This window comes from Vipera berus (genome assembly GCF_964194415.1).
Source record: "Vipera berus genome assembly, chromosome: 3".
Taxonomy (NCBI): domain Eukaryota; kingdom Metazoa; phylum Chordata; class Lepidosauria; order Squamata; family Viperidae; genus Vipera; species Vipera berus.
In genome coordinates this window covers 200,542,694-200,564,223 of record NC_138204.1, presented here as the reverse complement: position 1 = coordinate 200,564,223, position 21,530 = coordinate 200,542,694, and the positions used below count along the sequence as shown (strand labels likewise).

The 21,530-nt window shown below is 38.3% G+C and overlaps 1 protein-coding gene across 1 annotated transcript in view; it reads left to right on the top strand.

Annotated features, from left to right (window-relative positions):
- EIF3H (eukaryotic translation initiation factor 3 subunit H) overlaps nt 1-7,991 on the top strand; it is a 73,630-nt gene extending 65,639 nt beyond the window's left edge. The window contains exons 6-8 of the mRNA XM_081322367.1: nt 1,287-1,407; nt 5,032-5,164; nt 7,715-7,991. Of these exons, the coding sequence (XP_081178493.1) occupies nt 1,287-1,407; nt 5,032-5,164; nt 7,715-7,812 (352 nt within the window). The 3' untranslated portion in view covers nt 7,813-7,991. The remainder of the gene's footprint in view (nt 1-1,286; nt 1,408-5,031; nt 5,165-7,714) is intronic.
- Nucleotides 7,992-21,530: the final 13,539 nt, after the last annotated feature.

The window sequence follows — 21,530 nt, the reverse complement described above, 5'->3', positions numbered from 1 at the left end:
TCTTTCTCATTTTCACTGCCCAAAAGTCTTCAGCTCCCAGTTCAGCAACCTAAACCTAGAATAAAGTCAAAATGAAGTTAAGAATTTCCTGGTCATACCGATTTCAGCAGGACGCATGTAATCATATTCTTCAGTTTATCAACATTTTTTTTTCAGGCTGGTACTTAAATTTTCAACATCTAATGCATCATTTTCTGCTTGTTTTTTTTCCAGTCTTCCAAATTCTAGCGGAAGCACAAACTGAAATAATATAAAATAGTTATGCTGATACAAAATAGAATCTTGGATTACGTTTTTTGGTTTTGAAGCATTTTGTTCATTTAGTTTCTTCATTCCTCTGGTAGATAACTATTTTCAAATAGAGGGGAAGGACGGGAACTCAATGAGGAAACTGGCAGTTTCTTCTGCTTCCACTGCTTTTTCCCCACCTGTTACCATTCTTTTTATTTATATCCGACCTTTGTTATTTTTATATAATAATTCAAAGTTGTGAATATACCTAATATTCTTTCCTTCTCCTATTTTCCCACATAAAAAAAGTCTGGGTGACCTTAACCAGTCACTCTCAGCCCAACTCACTTCACCTCAGTGAAGTGAGTTGGGCTGAGAGTGACTGGTTAAGGTCACCCAGCCATTTTTTATGCCTAATGTGGAACTAGAACTCATAGTCTCCCAGTTTCTACCCTGGTGCCTTAACCACTAGACATAAGGAAGTATCTCTGAAATGATGATTCGGCGGGACACAGATTGTCTAGTGTGAACAGTGCCTTTGAAGAACAGTCTGGGATGTATCAGAGACATGTCTTTATAACATTAATAAGGTAGTGATGATTTAATGTTTGTACTGGTTTCTGAACCCAATAATTGGTGTTCTGTATTAGCTAGAATGGGAGATGGACCATTTTAGTAACATGAGACCTTCTTTCATTCTCAGCTCCTACTCATTACAACAAGAGATATATAGACAATAGCTCAGTGAACTTTAAGAAAATAGAGACAAATAGAGACAGATAAAACTGCTTTTATTTCTTTGATATTGAAGGAAGATCAGGATGTCACTCAAGCAAACAGGGTTGGGAAGAGGGGAGGGGGTTGGGAGGGGTTTTGTTTTGTTTTCTTATAAATAAAATATACTGTAAAACTTTTCAATAAAAAAAACAAAAAAAAGAAAATAGAGACATTGTGAGTTCATAAGGCAGATTCGGTTCAGTTTGATCAGTAGACACCATTGTCTTTCCACAGAATATTTCCAAGTCTTCATCAGAATGTCTCCTTGTCTGTTTCAGTAATCACCTTAGCAAAACCCTACAACTATTGATGGACCGAGTGGATGAAATGAGTCAAGATATTGTAAAATACAACACCTACCTAAGGAATACCAGCAAGCAGCAACAGCAAAAACACCAAGTAAGATTTTTGGGATGGGGCGCCTCTAAAAATCTTTGAGGGTGAATCAGTTCATGATGGGATTTTGATAGTAGCATTCAGATTTCAGGAACTTTATTACATCTCCTAAATATGCAAGCCAGCTTATAAAGCTGATCTTTCTGTCCTGGGTGTTTATTACATGGAGAACATGGGCATTGCTCCTCAGCGCTCCTTGACTTATCAGTATAAAACTGCATAGGCAAATTTATGAAACAATTTTAAAGATGGAAAAACTTATTTGAAGGGGATGAAGGGATATCCACAATGGTTACCTAGTAGTTCTTGCTCAATTTCTAATTTCTGTAGCTCGGTTTTATGCACCATTGCTGGCCCTGCTCATTTTATTTCGCTCTACAGTTGAATGTAAGCACAAGCAATTTTGGGAAGGAACTTACCTATTTGATATGAAGCATAAAAATACATTTTATGGATGTCTTTCCCCATTCTTGTTCTCTTTTCTTCCTCAGCTTTTCCTTGCCACCTTCCCATTTCTTTCCACTTTTCATTCTCTCTGACATACAAAGCTTTATGCTCTTATTCACTCATAAATCTGGATGCATTTTGTGTTCTACTATCAAGCAGCAAAATGTCACCAGACATTTCTTGATTCACCGGCCAGAAGTGTAAGAAAACCTGTACTGCTGAAGCTTTAAACGTTTGCTATTTGAGTAAGGGGGAAGGGGAAGACAGAGAATAAAATCTGCTATTTTGCCTGTCTCTGTACCTCATAATAATACGTAACGCTCTCTTAAAAATGAGAACGTTGGGAATATTTGCAAACTGCCTTCTCTCTTTAGTAAGCTTAAACTCTATTGAAAGTGAAGCTGCGTTCATTTTAAATTAATGTTATATAACTTACCCACTCTGCTCTTTTTTTTCCTCCTTGTACCCTTTCAGACTTTGTACATCAAAAGCTGAAATTGGTCACTGACTTAACATAGCTTCTGCCAAAGTTACAGCTCCATAAAGTCATAAACTAAGATAATGGGTGAGGTTTGCGTAAGGGAGCTAAGCCAACCCACCTACTCTCCAAGCATTAACGTGTGAATACAGTTAATAATATACGCGATGGCTCAGTGGGTTAGGACGCTGAGCTTGTCGATCAAATGGTCAACAGTTTGGCGAGTCGAATCCCGAGTGCCGCGTAACAGAGTGAGCGCCTGTTACTCGTCCCAGCTTCTGCCAACCTAGCAGTTCGAAAGCACGTAAAAAATGCAAGTAGAAAAATAGGGACCACTACGGTGGGAAGGTAACAGCGTTCCGTGCGCCTTTGGCATCTAGTCATGCTAGCCACATGACCACGGAGACGTCCTCGGACAAGCGCTGGCTCTTCGGCTTTGAAACGGAGATGAGCACCAGCCCCTAGAGTCGGAAATGACTAGCACGCATGTGCGGGGGAACCTTTACCTTTACCTTTTTACAGTATGAGGCCTTTGATTGATTTACTTACACACATGTTGTACAAATCAACTGTTTAGTCACTATGGTTGTTGAGATGTGAAGATCTTAGGAGAACTTAATGAAGGGCTAGAATGGACAGTTTTCTATTAGACACTCAAAGAGATGAAATTTTGATGGAGGAGAGAGCTACAGTAGGCAGGGTGTGATGCCAAGTGATTGGGATTGAATCACATACTATGCTAAGCCCACTTTAGAAAACAGACTATAATTTTCTGCCTCAAAGTGGTCTTTTAAACCATGTCAATTTCTCTTAAGAAGAAATTCAGGTTAAGGTTTGGAATCTTTCCACATTCTCCTCTTTTAAGTCTGAGACCATCCATTTTTCTACGAGCAATTAAAGATCTGCGGGTCACAGTATGGCTTTTAATAGTGGCTTTAGGTTGCACAGTATTAAAAGGAGATGGGTGGATTAAAGCATTTTTTTTCCTTCCTGAGGAATATAACTCTGCATTTTGAAATCCAGATGTGCTACATAAAATATAGTATTGCCTTTGTTGAACTCAGGACCCTTGTAGGCGAGAAATAAAGAGGTTACGGGTATTGTTCAGCGACAGTCCGAAGTTATGACAGTGGTGAAAAAAATAACTTTGTAACCCATTTACAATCTTTTCAGTGTCCCTCAATCATGTAAGTGCCATTACAATCAATATGCATTTTCCTGTGCTTGACCTCTGTATCTCCCTTGCAGAGCACAGACTGGAGAGAAAGGGATAGCAAGAAACTAAGCTGTTTGTTCTTGTAAAGATCAAAAGCAGTATGACGGCAGTGGAAGCCTGTAACTGGGAACTATAGGCACCCTATACAAACAGCTTACAGTACTTTCTTGAAATATCTTTCTCTCCAGTCTCTCTGCTATGTGAGGGCATAGCTGGGATGAAACAAAGCAAGTGATTTCTGTAGGAATCTCTCCTTTGTCTAGCCTTTTCCTTCTGTTAGGCAAACACAATGACTTGTTTTCGATGTCCAGAAGAGCAAACGGCTTACTCTCTTGAAATCCCTCTTCAATCTCTCTGTTCTGCAAGGGAGGGGGGGAGAGGGAGGGTCAGGCAAAGGAGAGATTGCTTACAGAAATTGCTTTCTCTCCGCCCCCCCACTCCCCCCCGCAGAGTAGAAAGATTGGAGGCAAAGGCATTTCAAGAGAGTAAGCTGTTTGCATAGCATAACTGCCAATCCAGGCAGGGCTGCTGGCATGATTGCATTACTTTCAGTATGTATAAGACAGTAAGTAGACACCCAAGTATTCCAAAGGATAGGAATTTGCTTTAAGAGGCAAACAAAAACTGAAGTTGTGAAACTGAGTACAGTGGTTTTGTCTCTTTCCAGATGGAAAGGCCAGTCCTGGTCACATGATCTCCTACTTAGTGCCTGCTTTGTTAGCAGCAGAATAGCCAGCCCCAGATAGGGTAAATTGCATGAGGACTAGCTCTATATCGATTGTTTCAGGATCCTTATATTGAAGACCATTTATTTAAAGCATGACTCAAGATTGGAAAGTGGGGAAATTGGTAGAATTTTGTATGCAACTTCTAAAAAGCTCTAAACAATGCACAGATTAAGTTAGTAATGTAATAAACAGCTTTGAGAAAAGCCATGAACCTAACATATATATACCCATCTGGTGCCACTAACTCCACTTTAGCCTCGAAAGACCTTTGGGGAAAAAAACAAGTTCTAATATGAATCAATAAAGCTATCACAGTCAGGGCTGTTTTGGGGTCAGGTAAACAAGCTTCCAGAGAGGCATTTGTATGAATCAATTGCCTTATCATTCAAGACAATATTAATCTTTTTTAAGATAAAATTATTTTAAGATAAATTATGGTGTCAAATGTTCTCCCACACACTCCCATTATTGGGCCATTGGCTGTAGTGGACAAATTGCAATGGAAAGGAGGAAATTACACAGATCATAGAATTCACTGAGAAGAAAGGAACAGGTAGAGACAACTCAAACTCAGTTGCTGGACCTCTTGGAAGTTTCAAAAGGTTTCGCTAGATCCCAAGTCATTCAGTATTTGATCTAGATCAGCCTCGTAGCTTAGTTTCAGCTCCTACCAAAGTGCATTCCTACCTTTCGTTCAGATGATTTCCAAAGAATGGCCTTTGGATCAAAGCATCAGTTGAGCTCTTGTGTCTCTTTAGTACCAACAGAGACGTCAGCAAGAAAACCTACAGCGTCAGAGTAGGGGAGAACCTCCTCTTCCTGAGGAAGACTTGAACAAACTTTTCAAGCCGCCACAGCCTCCTCCCAGGATGGAATCCCTTTTGATTGCAGGTAATGATCCAGAGGGAAAAATCTCGTCACTTTTTATATCTCTGCTGCTTGTTTTCAATGTGATACGGAAACAAGTAAAATTAAAACCTCCTGCATGGTCTTGTTCTGGTTTTGCCGCCACTTTGAACTTTACCTTCAGGTATTTTAAGATTTTGCTGCTGCTTTGAACTTTTATCTTTATGTATTTTAAGGAAGTACTGTAAATCCTAATGAATGAATGAACCTTTATTGTCAAAGTACAACCATGTATATACATTGAGATTGGCTGAGCCTCTCTTCGTGCCCGCCCCCCCACAACTCACAGTGACAACAAACCCGCCATCTTGTTACACCTTGTGAGCTAATTGCACAACACACCGGCCTCGCAAGTCAGTCATACATAAAATTATAAAATTATTTCCCGTTCAAGAGCCTAACAACCCATGGATAAAACCTGTTCTTCAGCCTGTTGGTACGGCTGGCTATACTCCTGTATCTCCTGCCCGATGGTAGGAGAGTAAAGAGATACTGTCCAGGGTGTGAGTCATCCCTGAGAATTTTCCTCACTCTTCCAAGGCAGCAAGCCCTGGAGATGTCATGCAGTGGTGTCAGGGGACAGCCCACAATGTCTTGTGCTGTGCTCACCACCCTCTGTAATACTTCCCTATCCACGGCTGTCAGACCAGCATACCAAACCACAATACAGTACGAGAGGACGCTCTCTATAGTAGACCGGTAAAAGAGGGTCATTAGCCGTTGTTCTACCCTGTTCTTCCGCAAGACCCTGAGGAAGTGGGGTCTAAATCAGGCATAATGTTGAACAGCAAATCTTGCTGTTTGGATTCAGGTTGGTATTAAGTGTTGATCCTAAAGTTGGATGTGTTGTGTATCTATCGTTATTTCATTTATATCCCAATGCAAGCAACATGCAAATAGCTTCTTGAAGAATCTGGATTAAGATCTAGATCTTTATTTCTCTGAATTGATTACATCCTGTATCTTCAGTCTGTGTCCCAGAACTACAAAATCTTCAATAAGTGGCAAATTCAGATTTCCTGCCTTTTTTCTAATATTATGGAAAAAAGGACAGAGGTCAAGGCACAAAAGCAAACAAGAGTATACACTATGAAGTTAAGATACAGTGGAAAGAAAGTGTTGAGAATGCTTTTGTGCAATCTAACAGCCACCAGATTCCCAGGATTCCCAATTTACCCACTTGTTCATTCCCATTCCCATGGGAATTCTGGGAATTATAGTTTAACATATTGGGAAGGCACAATGTTGGGAGAAGGCTGGAGTAGAGAAATGTTTTTGTGATCTGAAATAGTGCAAATGCTTGAAACCATGGTTAAAAAATGCTGGTGTTCCTGTTTTTGGTTCCTTGTGCCATGGTAATTCAAGAGCCAAAGATCATGTATGGATTACAAAATTTCAAATATAATTTAACATTCCCTGGAAAATGCAGCCCTTTAAATCATTTTAGATGGATCCGATACTATAAAATATGTTGAACTATATAAATATCAGCCTCCTTGGCCAGCTGAAAATAGGTATGGCTTGAATTCTGATCATTCTCCAACAATGAAGTCCTTTTTGAAGGAGAAATCCCCAGTTAAACTTTTTTCAATTATGTTTCCATTCTTTTCTGCTCTAATGTATTATACTTCAGTTAGAAGAAAGGACAACTGATTAATACTTCAACAGCCCTCCACCAATATTTTTTTTTCTTTTTTCTTTTTAGTATCTGGGCGAAAACTAAAAGCCTTCACTTTTTTTAATTCAAGAAGAATTAAGTTGTGGATCAAAGCTGAATTATGGCTGTTCTTGTCTCAGAGGCGTTTTAAAAACTTTTTGAAGCGGAACATTGTAGAAATGAAAATGTGTTGGTCTGCTAAGCAATTTTAATTTTGATAATCTGGCTTTGTCTTTTTGCTCTTCCTGATTAGTAGAGGAAATAAATTATAAGAGTAAACTGTGTGCAAAATGAGGGGGCAGGGGCAAGGGGACAGTTTTTTGATTTGTGTAGCACTTCAGACAAACCCTTCACAGACTGCTGACTTGAAAAATTGCTAATAACCTGAGGTAGCTAACAAAAACATGACCTGTAAAATGTCAGCTGGCTGAGGAAATACAGCATTGTTAAAGGTAGAGCAGAAGAGTGTGTGTGTGTGTTGTGTATACACTCAATACCATAGTACTGTTTCTATTCCTGTTTTAGTCCTATTTTTCCAATTATTTTCCTTATTTTCTTTCTATATAGGATTTATCTGTCATAAATTTTCAGAAGTGGATTTCTGAACAACTTCAAAACATTAGTTTGAGTCAGAGAAGCCAGGAGCAATATGCAAGTTCCTAAAACTAAAAGGAGTTTACTGAATTAATTTGGGGTGCTCTAATCTGTTGTCTAAATGACTAAATGGTGTATTGTATGAGCTGCGACCAAGGTGAAGAAAATGGAGTCAGAAACTAGCTTTTAGACTGGAAGTTTTATATTAAAATATTTATCTGGTTTTTCATTAAAGTATTTTGTTTTTTCTCTCCCCACCTTTTTTAAAAAAAATTTCTTCATAGGTCAAATTAACACTTACAGCCGGAACGTCAAGGAATTCACAGCCCAGAATCTGGGCAAGCTTTTCTTGGCTCAGTCACTTCAAGAACACAACAATTAAAGAGGAAAATAAAGTGCTTTTTTTTCTTGTCGACTGAAAGCGTGCAGACGATTGGAATTGCAGCACATTTTTTACTTCCATTCCTCATTGTAAAATTAAACTCTTGTGTGTTTTGAGTAGAATTATCCCTCTTCTAACGGGGAAAAAAAGCATAATAAAAGGTTTAAAACTTTTTAGCATGTGCTTATTGACTGCCGGGCAGCTTTCTCTAGATTGTTATTTTCAACTTATTTTAACTTGCACATGAGTGTTTGATAGAACAGATCACTCCTTCATAAGACCTTGAATTGCCATTTCAAATGGGGGTGGGGGTGGGGGAGGCTTCTCTACATAGAGAGATTTTGTTTTCAAACACACACAATGCAGAGCCTCTTCAAAGAATTACTCTGTTGAGGCTAAATCACATTTCTCAAGTTGCCTTTTAAAACTCATAGGAAGTCTGTCCTAAAATGGCTGAGTGAACCCATGTTTTCCATAGCAATGGTCAGGGACAAATCCATTGTACTACCAAGGAAGGTTGCAGAATTGAGTCTTCCATCTCCTGTGTACAGTACTTTAAAATTACATTCAAACAATGACAAAGGTCACTTTGAATTAGTGTTTATAGCACTAAAAGTGGAAGGTGACCTCTTTGATGCCGAATAGTTCCAGTCTACAGTTTCTGCAATTGCGATATTATTCTGAACTTCTGATTGTGTTTGAGTTTCTTCTGAAATGGGAGGTTTTGAATAAAAAAATGGAGATTCATGCTTAGCACTTTTGCCAGCATTCCCCTAAAAACTATTTTTTAAAAAACATGAATCAGATAAAAATGGCAAAAGGGTATTGAAAATCTGAGAATCTCTACTTGGGCAAAAAATCTTCTCAAACGATTCAGGTGACAAATTAGCAAAAAGGAATGGACTAAACCTAGAGGTATCTAACACTCTTGTGCACTTCAGCAAAAGTGCCAGTTCTAACAGGAGAAAGAATTAATGTGCGTTTGCAATTGCATTGCAGGTAGTCCTCAACTTATGATCACAGTTGAGCCCAAAATTTCAGTTGCTAAGCAAGACAGTTGTGAAGTGAGTTTTGCCCCAGTTTATGACCATTCTTGCCACAGTTGTCACGTGAATCACTCCAGTTGTTAAATTAGTCACAGGGCTGTTAAATGAATCTGGCTTCCCCATTGACTTTGCTTGTCAGAAGGTTGCAAAAGGTCATCATGCGGTCCCGGGACACTGAGACTTTAAATCTAGGATGGGCCCCTTTGAGCTCCTGGAAGGCAGAATATGCATGTAATAATAAATTATAATCTCAAATGACGATGATTTTCCCCATTGAGAGATAAGCACTGTGCAGCCCCAAATTGAGATCAATAAATGGCATGAATCGTGTGTGTGTGCGTGTGGTTTTTTGTGTGTTTATATGGACTTGTCAGACTTCAAGCTGCAATAGTGTATGTCCCAGTCAAGGGCAACAAAAGGAGGAAGAAAGCCTACCTAGCGGTAGGACTATCTAGGCCACAGGTCTGCAACCCGCGGCTCCAGAGCCGCATGCGGCTCTTTCAGCCGTCTCCTGCGGCTCCCGGTCCTCTACCATATGCAGTCCAAAAAAAAAAAGGTGGGACTAAAAAAGTTCAACCAATCAATTCAAATATGCAGGGTAGGTGCATATCTCGCCTTGGCTCCACTCTTCAGTCAAACCCTGTTCTGCGCATGTACACACATGCGCACATATTTTTTGCGGCTCCCAGTTTTTCCTTTTGTGAGGGAACCAGTTCCGAGTGGCTCTTTCACTGTTTCAGGTTGCTGACCCCTGATCTAGGCTGACAAGAACTTGGGAGATGAAGAAAATGTGTAGTCCAACTGTTAAGACACCATATTAGATGCAAGCATAGACATAAGAAAATTGGACAAATATTATTTTGCTTTCATTTTCAATATATACTGAGAAGGGTCTCCTCTTTAGTAAAGGTGTAAAAATAGCACAAATTAAAGCACATTTGAACTCAGTAATTTGTAACAAACACATGCTCCATAATCCCAGTCATGCTGTGCAATGTACCATTAATGGGACCAAAATCACAAAGGGAAAGTTAAATCTTGAAATAAAAGTGTCACTACCTCCCCTACCTGTGATATCAGCTGCTGCACTTCTAAGGAAGAGTCATCCAAGCCTCTCCAGCAAGTGACCTTCAGAAGTTTGGACTTCAATGTGCAAAATTCAACTATTGTTGAGAATTCTTAGGGGGGAAGCCATGTATGTATTTGGGGAGTGCCCAGATGAAATCTAGATAAGTAAGAGCTCCCATGCATCTCAGACTTTTTTGAGGAAACCATATTGTCTGCATTAGATGCAGGGAAAAGATAAGATTGGCAAGATCTGCTTCTCTAACCAGTAGAAATGAATAAAGGGCTCCAGTAGTAGCTAAATTTCTCCCAAGCTGAATTTTGGTATTATGCATGCTAAACATGAGGTTCTCAAAGTTATTATAGCTTCATAACATATCTATAAGCTTCCCATCCACCTCACTGTGATTTATTTAGCATAGCAGGTAGATTGCTAAGATATATGTGGTCCTTGGGTGTATTGTTGGCATACTATGCAATGACTGGTAGGTGAAGTCCCCATAGGTCACGGATGTCAAACTCTTCACATGATGTGTCACGACATATTGCGACTGCATTGCCAGAGCTGGGGTGGGCAGTTTGTATGATGCAACCAGACCATGGGCCGGCAGTTTGACACCCCTGCCGTAGGTAGTCACAGAGTATTGTTAAGGATTGTGTAGCCAACAGCCTTTCTTCTACAAGTGCATAGCACCTGAAATGTATCACGCCAATATTTATATTGTTACCAAATACCAAGAACTCTGTTGCCTAGATCATGTGGCGACATACAGGTGAGAATGCAAGGGTATGCATGCTACTCTAGTCTTTCAAAAGCTCAAAACTCAGTTTTCAGCATTAGGGCAATTAAATTCATTCTCAGCTTTATAGATGTTTTAGAAAAGTAATCTCATCCATTGATTGTTGGAAACCTTAAGCACCTCAGCCTAATGTTAATAGAACTGCATTTTACTTAGTGAGGGAATCATTAATTTGAAGATCTGATGCATCAGATGAAGTTTGAGTGGTTGTGCATTAATAAGGAACTTGGAAGTGGAGTGGGTTGAAATGTCAAAATATACATTTTTAGTTCAAACATTTGCCTTTAGATGGCAAATTACAAGCTAATGCTCTCACTTTGTTTTAGTCAACCGTAATGTTTTAAACTTTTGTTTGTTTTACTTGACACAATGATGTGCCTTTACTAGCACAAAGAACCTACTGGATCAATTTTCCACATTTAACTTATGTAATTGCTTGGCCAGCCCTAAAGAATTCACTTTATTGCTCAGTATCTTCTGCTAAGTTTTCTTCCTATTTTGACTGGTAGTATGCCAGATAGCCATAAATGTTGATTTCATATTTTTTTCCTAAAATGTATAATTCCTCATGGAAAATGAAGGATTAGAAAACATCTCTGAGGTTATCTTGCCATGTTCTGCACGTCTTGCTTTTCTTCCAGCAGCAGCTTTGAACCACTCACTATCTAATGGACTCAATATTCAAAATGGAAGTAGTTGCTGTGGAGGTAGACATTTTCAGGAAAGAACCAAGAGGAGTCTATTGCTTTTCCTACATTTTTCATTCTTAATTTTTGCCCCAAGTTGATGATGATGATGATGATGATGATGATGATGATGATAATAATAATAATAATAATAATAATAATAATAATAATAATAATAATAATAATAATAATAATAATAATAATAATAAAAAACTTGGAAAGAAACTGCAGCTTCCTGCAATAACTCCAGCAATGCTACAAAAAATTGTGCTACTTGGAACATCTTACATTTTAAGGAGGTACCTGGTTGATACCTAGGATGCTGGCAGCAACCCGTGTCAACTATCAGTGCCAGTCAATTTGAATGTTCAGTTGACTGAGGATATACTACTACTACTACTACTACTACTACTACTACTACTACTACTACTACTACTACTAATAATAATAATAATAATAATAATAATATAGAGTTGGAAGGGACCTTGGAGGTCTTCTAGTCTAACCCCCTGCTCAGGCAGGAAACTGTATACCATTTCAGACAAATGGTTGTCCAGTCTCTTCTTAAAAACCTCCAGTGTTGGAGCATTCACAGCTTCTGGAGGAAGGTTGTTCCACTGATTAATTGTTCTAACTGTCAGGAAATTTCTCCTTAGTTCTAGGTAGCTTCTCTCCTTGATTAGTTTCCATCCGTTGCTTCTTGTCTTGCCTTCAGGTGCTCTGGAGAATAGCTTGACTCCCTCTTCTTTGTGGCAACCCCTGAGATATTGGAACACTGCTATCATGTCACCCCTAGTCCTTCTCTTCATTAAACTAGACATACCCAATTCCAGCAACCCTTCCTTATGTGTTTTAGCCTCCAACCCTCTCCTCATCTTTGTTGCTCTTTTCTCTTTTTGCAGTATCAACATCTTTTTTATATTGTGGCAACCAAAACTGGATGCAATAGTCCAAGAGATGAATTTAATCCATTCCATCTGTCAGGAAATGATGTTTTATTTCAACATCTCTGCAAAGTAGTGAAATGCTGAACATTTTCAAAGGTGGTAATTAATAGCACTAAGACTAGGAGGGGGGGAAGAAGGAGAATGATATTTGTCCATCAGTTGTATTAAATGATTTGGTGGCTTCCCAGTCATTTCAAAGAGGAAATTAGAAGGTGATGCTTGATGCTCAGCTATCTTTCAGCCCTGATACTGCAAATCGGGGTTTGTGTGCGCGTGTGTGTGTGTGTGTGTGTGTGTGACCTAATGGAAGCCATTTATATTAGTTGGTCCAGCTAGGATGAGATAAGATTGGCCGCATTTGGAAGAATTGCAAAGGAGGAAAAACACTTATTACTGAAGAATTCTAGCTTAGACACAAATGGAATCATGAATTACCAGATCATGGAGGCTGAAGGCCCTCTCCCCATGAAACAAGTCATCAGTCTTTAATGAGGTTGTAACCCTGGATTTATTAGACTCATTTCACACAGAGGACTTTTAGGTGCATAAGTTCCATTAGCTCTAATAGGATGTGCACAATTAAAGTCTTACATGCAGTGCAAGAGATGAGAATTTATCCCCTGGGATAAGGAACAGTTGAACCTCAAACAACTCTAATGGCTAGCTCAGCTGAACATTGTGAACACACGCCAGAAGACATGAAGTTGTGAAGTGTTGTCAGTTTCATTGCAATACTAAGAAAATGAGGAGGTAATGAAGGGAAATTTTATTAGCTTGCAAGTCTTGTGCTTCTATATAAATCAGAACAGATTGATGCCATGAAGTTTAGCCTTTTACGAATTATGTAAAAGAATTAAAAATATAAAATGCCTACCATACTTTGGGGCAATGTATGTGCCTCAAATGCACTCTTTAGGAGAAATGTATACCAAAATGAGTATGTTAGGGTTTTTTGTCTAAACCTGGGCTGATATATGGCTTATACGTTAATGTGAACATGTAAAAATATCCTGTTACATCTCAATCAGAATGCAAATATATACAAATATGGAATCAATGAAAGTATTTCCCCCCCTGATTCTGCAATATAGTATGCAACTAAAAAAAAACAAAGGCATAGACAAATACATGTTAGGTACAATAGAAATGGACTCAAAAATATTGAAAATTATGCAAAGCAAAACTGCATATAATAACAAAATATATTACAGAAATGTGTCCATTAGAGTAAATACGCAAAGTGTGTATCTTTGAGAAAGTAGAGAAGAAGAAAAAACTCATGTTAGGAAAAAGTTCTTGCAAAAAGGTACTTATTAGGAAAACGAATACCACATTTGGAAGTTTTGTAACATGTAAGAACTCTAACCAAATCAGTACAAAGTACTGATTTACCAGAACACACACTTTTGATAAAGTTCTGAGTAGATCTGTTCATCATTTTCATTATCTACAAAAGTAAATGTGTAAGAGAAGAACAGTCTGAGCTGGAAGGTGGGATTAAATGTGTTATGAGTTTGGAGTCATTATGTTGCCATAAGAGGCCTATGTCCAGCCCTCCATGAATTACATTGACTCTTATCTAGCACCAATTTAGCTTTGACCGTTAGTGGACTAGACTATTGTATATAGATAGCAATAATAGCAATAATCAGTGGTGGGATTCAAATATGTGAACAACCACTTCTCTGTGTGGATATTGCTTCCAGAAGTCTATCCTGGGCCTGGGCCACAAAAAATTACCTACCAGTTCTACTGAACTGGTGCGAATTGGCTGAATCCCACCACTGGCAAAAATGCACTCTTCTGTGCTTTGAACTCAAAAAAATACTCTTTGTTATTTGTGCCTGATAATATGGGGTTGGAGGCATGTTTGAGAAGTGAAGTTGGAAACCAATGCTTCTATTCATAACATATGTTTTCCATTTTGTAAAATAATAAATAAATAAATAAATAAATAAATAAATAAATAAATAAATAAATAAATAAATAAAAATATATATTTTTAAAGATCTGTGGGGTGAAGACGTTTGGTGCCACCAAGCAAATTATCTGCAGGTACTTGGAAGAGCCTAGGAATATAAGTTCATATTTATTATTATTAGATTTTTTTTATCTCATCTTTATGTTTAAATTAAATATAGAACATGTAATGAGTACAATGCTCTGTTCATAAAAATTTTGCATTTAATTTTTCCATCAGTACTGTACTAAGGCCATCCCTCCACTGTAACTATACTGCCAAAAAAGTACCAGCTGCAAGGGAGGCATAGAATACTAAGATGTTAAATGTTATATACTGTAACTTCGCATATTGCCATGCAATCTCTGAAGAACAGCAACTTTAGATATACAATTGATACAGTACAAAATGAGGACTCTACCCCATAAAATTGGTTTCTTTTTAGCAATATTAGAAAATTCATTCTTACGAAACAGGAAACCAGAGGGATTTATAAATTCTTAAATATATATTTAACTTTTCTGGCAGATTATATTAGCAGTGTTTTAAATTAATAAGCACATCTAATTTCAGAGTCAAGACCGAAATTCCAGCCTTTACATTCTTCAGTTTAAATGAGAATACCGTATGGCATTATATTTTTTTAAGAAGGGGAACAAATTATGTAAAATCTTATCAAGGCTGTAGCTAAGGGTAGATATTTTTTAGCTAAATGAGGTTAGCAAAAATGCAACTTCTTTGCAAAAGGAATGAAAAAAGTCTGTAATGGTTCTTTTCTCAATACTTTGGAATTTTGCCTTATTGATGAACATTGTGATCCAGGGTAAAATGGGGGATCAAACTGGGATCATGGTGAAACCTGCTTTCTTCTCTCCCTCTTTTCCCTTCCAAGTAACATTTTAGATGACCTATTTTTTAAACCTTTCTGCACATTGTTCAAGCTTAATGCTATACTAAGTGCTTTTTTTGTAAAAGAAAAAGGTGCCGGAACTCACACATGTCATACAACCCGCCTTGCCTACCCTACAAGGTTCCATCCAAAAAAGGTGCTGGAACGCCGTTCTGAGCGTTCTATGAGGAAAAAAGTCCTGATGCTATCTATGTTACTTTTACAATGCCAGCTTCTGATCCCATGATTTGATGTTGGTTTGTTTCTAGCAAAATCATAATTTATTGGTTTTGGAGGATATCATGTAGGGTTGTAGATATAAAATGGAAGCTACAACCACTAACTCCTAATAGTGCCATCAGAAGAAGAAAGAGAAGCAGAATTCATCATCTTGAGACTAAGCATGGTGGTTCTTATTACGGCAAATAAATTATCATTTTATGGTGTTGAATTCTAGCTTCTACCACTCCAAAGGCACATAGGCACAAAAGCAGCTTCAGGAACTTGGGTTTGTTATCTTTATGTTTGTCATACAAGAAAGAGATTATTGTTAAGCATCCCATACCAAAAAAAAATATCCCTAAGTATTCCAAAGTACACCATTATCAAGAACAACAAGAAGAGGGGCAACTAGAGAGGCTGCAAATGGAAAGATGTACAACAAAAGCCACCACTATTGTTAGAAATGTTCAAGTTCTCCAACAATCATGAGATGTATGGCAAATAGATTTAATAATAATAATAATAGCTTCTGCAAAAAAGCTGAAGAAACAGTGGGCCACCTGGATAACTACTGCAAGAATATTTCACAGACTGACTACAAATAATGACATGACAAAGTACAGTGGAACCTTGATACTCAACTGCTTTGAAACTCATCAAATTTGGTACTCAATGCATTTTGATGTGGAAATTATGTTTCAGTTCTCGTTGTTTGTTCAGTAGTTAATGCACAAGCTGAACATATCAGTGTTGGCTGCCTTGTGATTCACTACACTATTCTTTATGAGAAAAAAATTATTTGGTACTCATCATTTTTGGTACTCATCATGCCTCTTGGAACCAATTAACAATGAATACTGAGGTACCACTGTAGCAACAATGGTGCGCTGGAAGACCTGCAAGAAATGCTGTTTCCCTGTAAGGAAGAACAGTGGGACTAGAAAAAGTCAGAGAAAATGAAGAAGCTAAATTGTTCTGGGACCTTGGAATTCAAACAACAGGTACCTGCAATAAAAAAGACAAAAAAGTCTGGATAGTGGACGTGGCAGTGCCTGACAATAGCAGAATAGAAGAGAAAGAACTGGAGAAGGTAACAAAATGTGATGATCTGCAAATAGAAATAGAAGGACTGTAGCAAAAGAAAGCAAAGATCGTACCAATAGTAATAAGAACCTTGAATGCATTCCTAAAGCAAATGGAGCACCACACGAACACCATTGGCAGTGACAAAATCACTATCTGTCCATTGCAAAAGCCAGCTTACATTCTGCGATGTTACTTTTAAGACGGGCATGTCAAACTCGCAACGTCATGTGTCGTCACACAACGTATCATGACTTTTTCCTCACTGCTGGCAATGGGGTGGGCGTGGTTTCGGAGCGATGCATCCAGCCCACGGGCTGGCAGTTTGACATGCCTGCTTTAAGACATGAAATAACAACACCTGGCTATACCTCGGGAAGAACTTGATAGGTGCACAGATACAGTAGTGGCCAAAATTGTGGAAAACTTTTGGGAAAAGTGTACAGTAGAAATGCCACTTTTGGTTAGGTTCCCACCAATTTTTCTTCTAATTTCTTTATAACTGTAGCCTTGTTCACTTAATAATACTACTTTATATCGCTTTCTGGGCAACCAGTCAACTCTTTGCACCTTTACTTTAATTTTATTACGTTTTACAAGCTCACTAAATGAAAGAAAACAAAAAAACCCCAACCAACTTGATAGCAATCGCATAACACACTGACAAATGTCCTCCTCTCAGCTTCAATACATGACATCAATAACTGAATCGTACTATGATCTGATTGACTACAATCAGATGAAGGAAAGCTACCTGATATCAACCTAAGCAAGTTGTGCTTCCTTTTTCTGGTTATTTGGCTATAACGTTTCATAGAATACAGTACAGATAATTGAACAAACTTTGTTGCATTACATTCTTGATTACATTACCTTTCCATTGATATATAATTTTATGGTACTACTCCCCCCCAAAAGTGGCGTTATTAGTCATCAAACCTCAAAAATACACTTTTCCCAAAAGGTTTCCACAATTTTGGCCACTACTGTATGTTAAATCCAGTCTGAAGATCTGGCTGATTGTGTGAATAATAATAATAATAATAATAATAATAATAATAATAATAATAATAATAATAATAATAATAATAATAATAATAATAATAATAATAATAATAATAATGATGATGATGATGATGGTGATGATGATGATGATGATAGGTGAAAACACTAACAAGATCAATTGAAATAAACTCTAAAATACTTTAAGAATAAAATAGTCAAACAGAAGAAGACTTTTGAGAAATGATAAGGCAGATGTTGCCAAAGCAGTGGCCTAAACAGACTTTGCAATGGCTTTAAAAGATGAGATAAATCCACGGAACAAGAAGCTACAAGGGTTAGCTAGAATTGCCGTATGCTACTTTGGTGTATCAAGAGAGCCATGCCTGTACTTTCCAGGTGCAGGGGAATAATAGCACTGGCAGACAGGACTCATGGAACTTCTAGTTAGCCCTTTTGGGAAACAAGTTGTTGAACTGAACATAATTCTTCCATCTGCTCTAGCCAAGCGCTCCTTATGTCTTTATGCACTTGTATAGCCTGAGTGAGCCCCAGAGTGTAAACCAGGACAGGTCAAATTATTTCCAATTTGGGCTGATTGCCAGCTGTTACAAAGAAGTTTTCCAGTTCTGTTTACATATTTGATATTATAAGGTAAACGCCGAATTTTCATGGCTAGGCAAACACTGGCTCTCTCTCTTTTTTTTTTAAAGGGGGGGCGGGGAGGGAGGAAAAAAAATCCTGTTTCTTATACTTCATGAGCAAAGCTGGGGTATGTAAGCCATCAAGAGCAACATATGCCTTATTATGACATTTAGCTGATTAAAATAGTCTAGACATAAACTGGAGATCTCAGTAATGTTTAAGCCTGGTCAGAAATGCATTTTTAAATTCACAGCAGACAGAGATAGCGAACAGAGACCACCTGTATTCCTGCCGGAATTCTGGAAGGAGGAAGTATCTCTCGAGTCACAAAGCGTGTCTAAAAATTTAAGGCTTTAAAACAAACAACAGCTCGTCTATGTGATTATTTCCCTTCCCCCTACCCCCCCTCGACCCTCCTTTTAAAGATTTCAGCAGGCTTCCCAAACGGCTGGTAATTTTTCAATCACTCTGAGCTGTTACTTTTAATAAAGCAAGGGGTCTGGCAGTGGATTTGGCTTACAACCTCAACGGCACAATTTTAGAACAGCTCGGAATAAATAGCAGCAGCCAGCCAGACGGTGGTGAAACATACCTGTGGCCGGAGGAGACGGGAAGCCGGCATTTGGGCCGATGGTGGCATTGTGGCATTGATGGCCACTTGGGTGGGGTGGCATCTGACAGAAGCAACATTGCTCTCTCTGTTTGTTAGTTCAAGCTGAAGGGGACACCCCAGTCCAAGCTGAGAAGTAGAGACATTTTGTGTCTGTCCTTTCTTACAGATTATTTTTTTAAAAGTCGTTGCATTAAAAACATGTGATGTTATAATGCTAATTCAGGTGAAAGTGTTTGTTTGTTGTTGTTGTTGTTTTGTTCTGCTTAAGGCCAGATGGTGGAACAATTTTTCTGCGGTTGGCTATTACAAGTAAGAAATTCCTCCAGGCAGCAGAGTTTTTGCAAAAGTTGGGTTTTTTTTCCCCTCCTGTGAACGTTTTAATTTTAACTTCATTTACAGCTAGTCCTCGACTTATGACCACAATTGAGCCCAAATTTTCTGTTGTTAAGGGAGTTGTTTGTTAAGGGAGTTTTGTCCTATTTTATGACCATTCTTGCCACAGTTGTCAAGTGAATCACTGCAGTTGATAATCTGGTTGTTAAATGACCATTGACTTTGCCGGCCAGAAGGTCTCTTCGTAAATAGCACATATTAAAGTAAAGGTAAAGGTTCCCCCGCACATGCGTGCTAGTCATTTCCAACTCTAGGGGACGGTGCTCATCTCCGTTTCAAAGCCGAAGAGCCAGCGATTGTCCGAGGACGTCTCCCTGGTCATGTGGCCGGCATGACTAGACGCCAAAGGCGCATGGAACGCTGTTACCTTCCCACCGTAGTGGTCCCTATTTTTCTACTTCCAATTCCTTTGTATGTGTGGGGTGGTGGTGGTTTGTGTTTGGCTTTGAACAATTTCATCAAATAGTATCATCGCATGGAACCAGTGGTGGGATTCAAATATGTGAACAACTGGTTCTCTGTGTGGATGCCACTTCCAGAAGTCCATTCTGGGCCTGGGCAACAAAAAATGAGCTACCGGTTCTTCTGAAGTGGTGCGAACTGGCTGAATCCCACCACTGCATGGAAGACTACAGTAGACCCAAGTTAGGGTTGGTTCATTTTGCATTTTGAGAGCATCTCATAGACCTTTGCAGAACAAGACCCTGACGTGCTCTCAAGTAAGAAAAATGTGCCTGCTTAGAAAATGGTTAAAATAATGGAGAGAAAACCCACTTTACTAAAAGCCATTTAGTGAGGTCGGTTCTTTGCTATCCTCTCTTTTCTCCCTTCTTTTTCTAGTGGAAGTTTTCTACTTTCCCAAACATACCATATGACCACAGTCACACATAATTTTTATTTTCTAATAATCCTTATAGAGCCCATATTAAGCTCAAACGTATTTTAATAAATAAAAATTTAGGGACTGGGATTTGTAGTACTTTAGTTTTTCCTTCCTTTTTCTTCTTGTCACCCTCAGGTGAGACATCTCATGATAATTTTCTAGACATTCCATCCCATCAATATGGAAGTGTCCTTCTTTCCAGAAGTCTGGTCTTCTCAATTTCCAATTAAAAAATGAACCAGGGACAGTCCTCTTAACTTTCTAGCTCAAATAAGGTAAGCTAGATTGTTATCACAATAATCAAGACAGTCAGTACATGTTTTCCTATATTCTCTTTCTTCCCTTTCTGCAGAGCAGAAAGATTGCAGAAAAACAGATTGCAAAGGAAAGATGTTTACTCTTCTACACATTAAAAGACAATGTGACTGAGCTGTGAGCCCAGTGCTATGGGCATGTTATGTAAACAGCTTAGAGTACTCTCTTGAAATCTTTCTCTCCAAACTCTCCACTATGAGAGGGGAGGAGAAAAAAATTAAGTGTTCTGCAGACAGTCTCTTCCTTGTCCAACTCCCCTCCCCCTTGGAGAGCAGAAAAACTGGAGAGGAAAACATTTCAAGAGTGTAAGCTATTTGCTCTTTTAGACATGAAAAGCAATGCAATCATGCCGGCAACAGGAAAGGCTCAGGCAAATGAGAGCTAACTAAAGAGGACCTTTCTTTTATTTTGATTAATTTATTACCTAACTAAAGAAAGCCTCTCCTCTTTGGCTAGCTAACAAACAAATTAATCAACAGAAAAGCTAGTTTATTCTTTTAGCAAACGAGAAAATAAGCAAATGGGGAAAAAATGAACCATTTTACTTTTTTTTTTAAGCAAGAAGGCATGCAGATTAAACATTTTTTTTTCTTTCTGGTTTTTTTTTAAGCAGTCTCACCATTACCATAAAACATACCACAGTGTATACTAGCTGGACTTTAAGACCAAAGAGATGGAGAAGAAAAAGAGCCACCACGCTTATTAGATCTCTTGCTTTGGAATTGCATATTAAAGCAATTATTAAAAGCTCAGCTCAACAGGGGGTTCAGCAAGGGGAAAATCAATGTAAGCAGAATAGCCCTTGATCAGGAAAGAGAAATAAATTAGGTACAGCTGGAAAGAGTATAAGAAATAGATTGATTCCACTAGGATTTCTTCCCTCCATTTTTAGTCTTTACAAATTATAGCAGTTAGGAAAACTAGCACTTCTTAATTCCTCCCAGCACGTCAGGTTTTAATCCTCCTACTTACCAAGCCAATGTATACAACGCCATAAAGTAATGGCACAGGTTGCTTCACACTTCCTTGCTTCTAGCTAATGGGAATAAAACATAGTGCTTAGAATGATTAAATATCACAAGTTGGCGTGGAGGAGAAATATTTATGTTGTTTTGAATTTTTTTTTAAAAGTAATTGCACAAAGGTATCACTCCTTATGGCAACTTTAA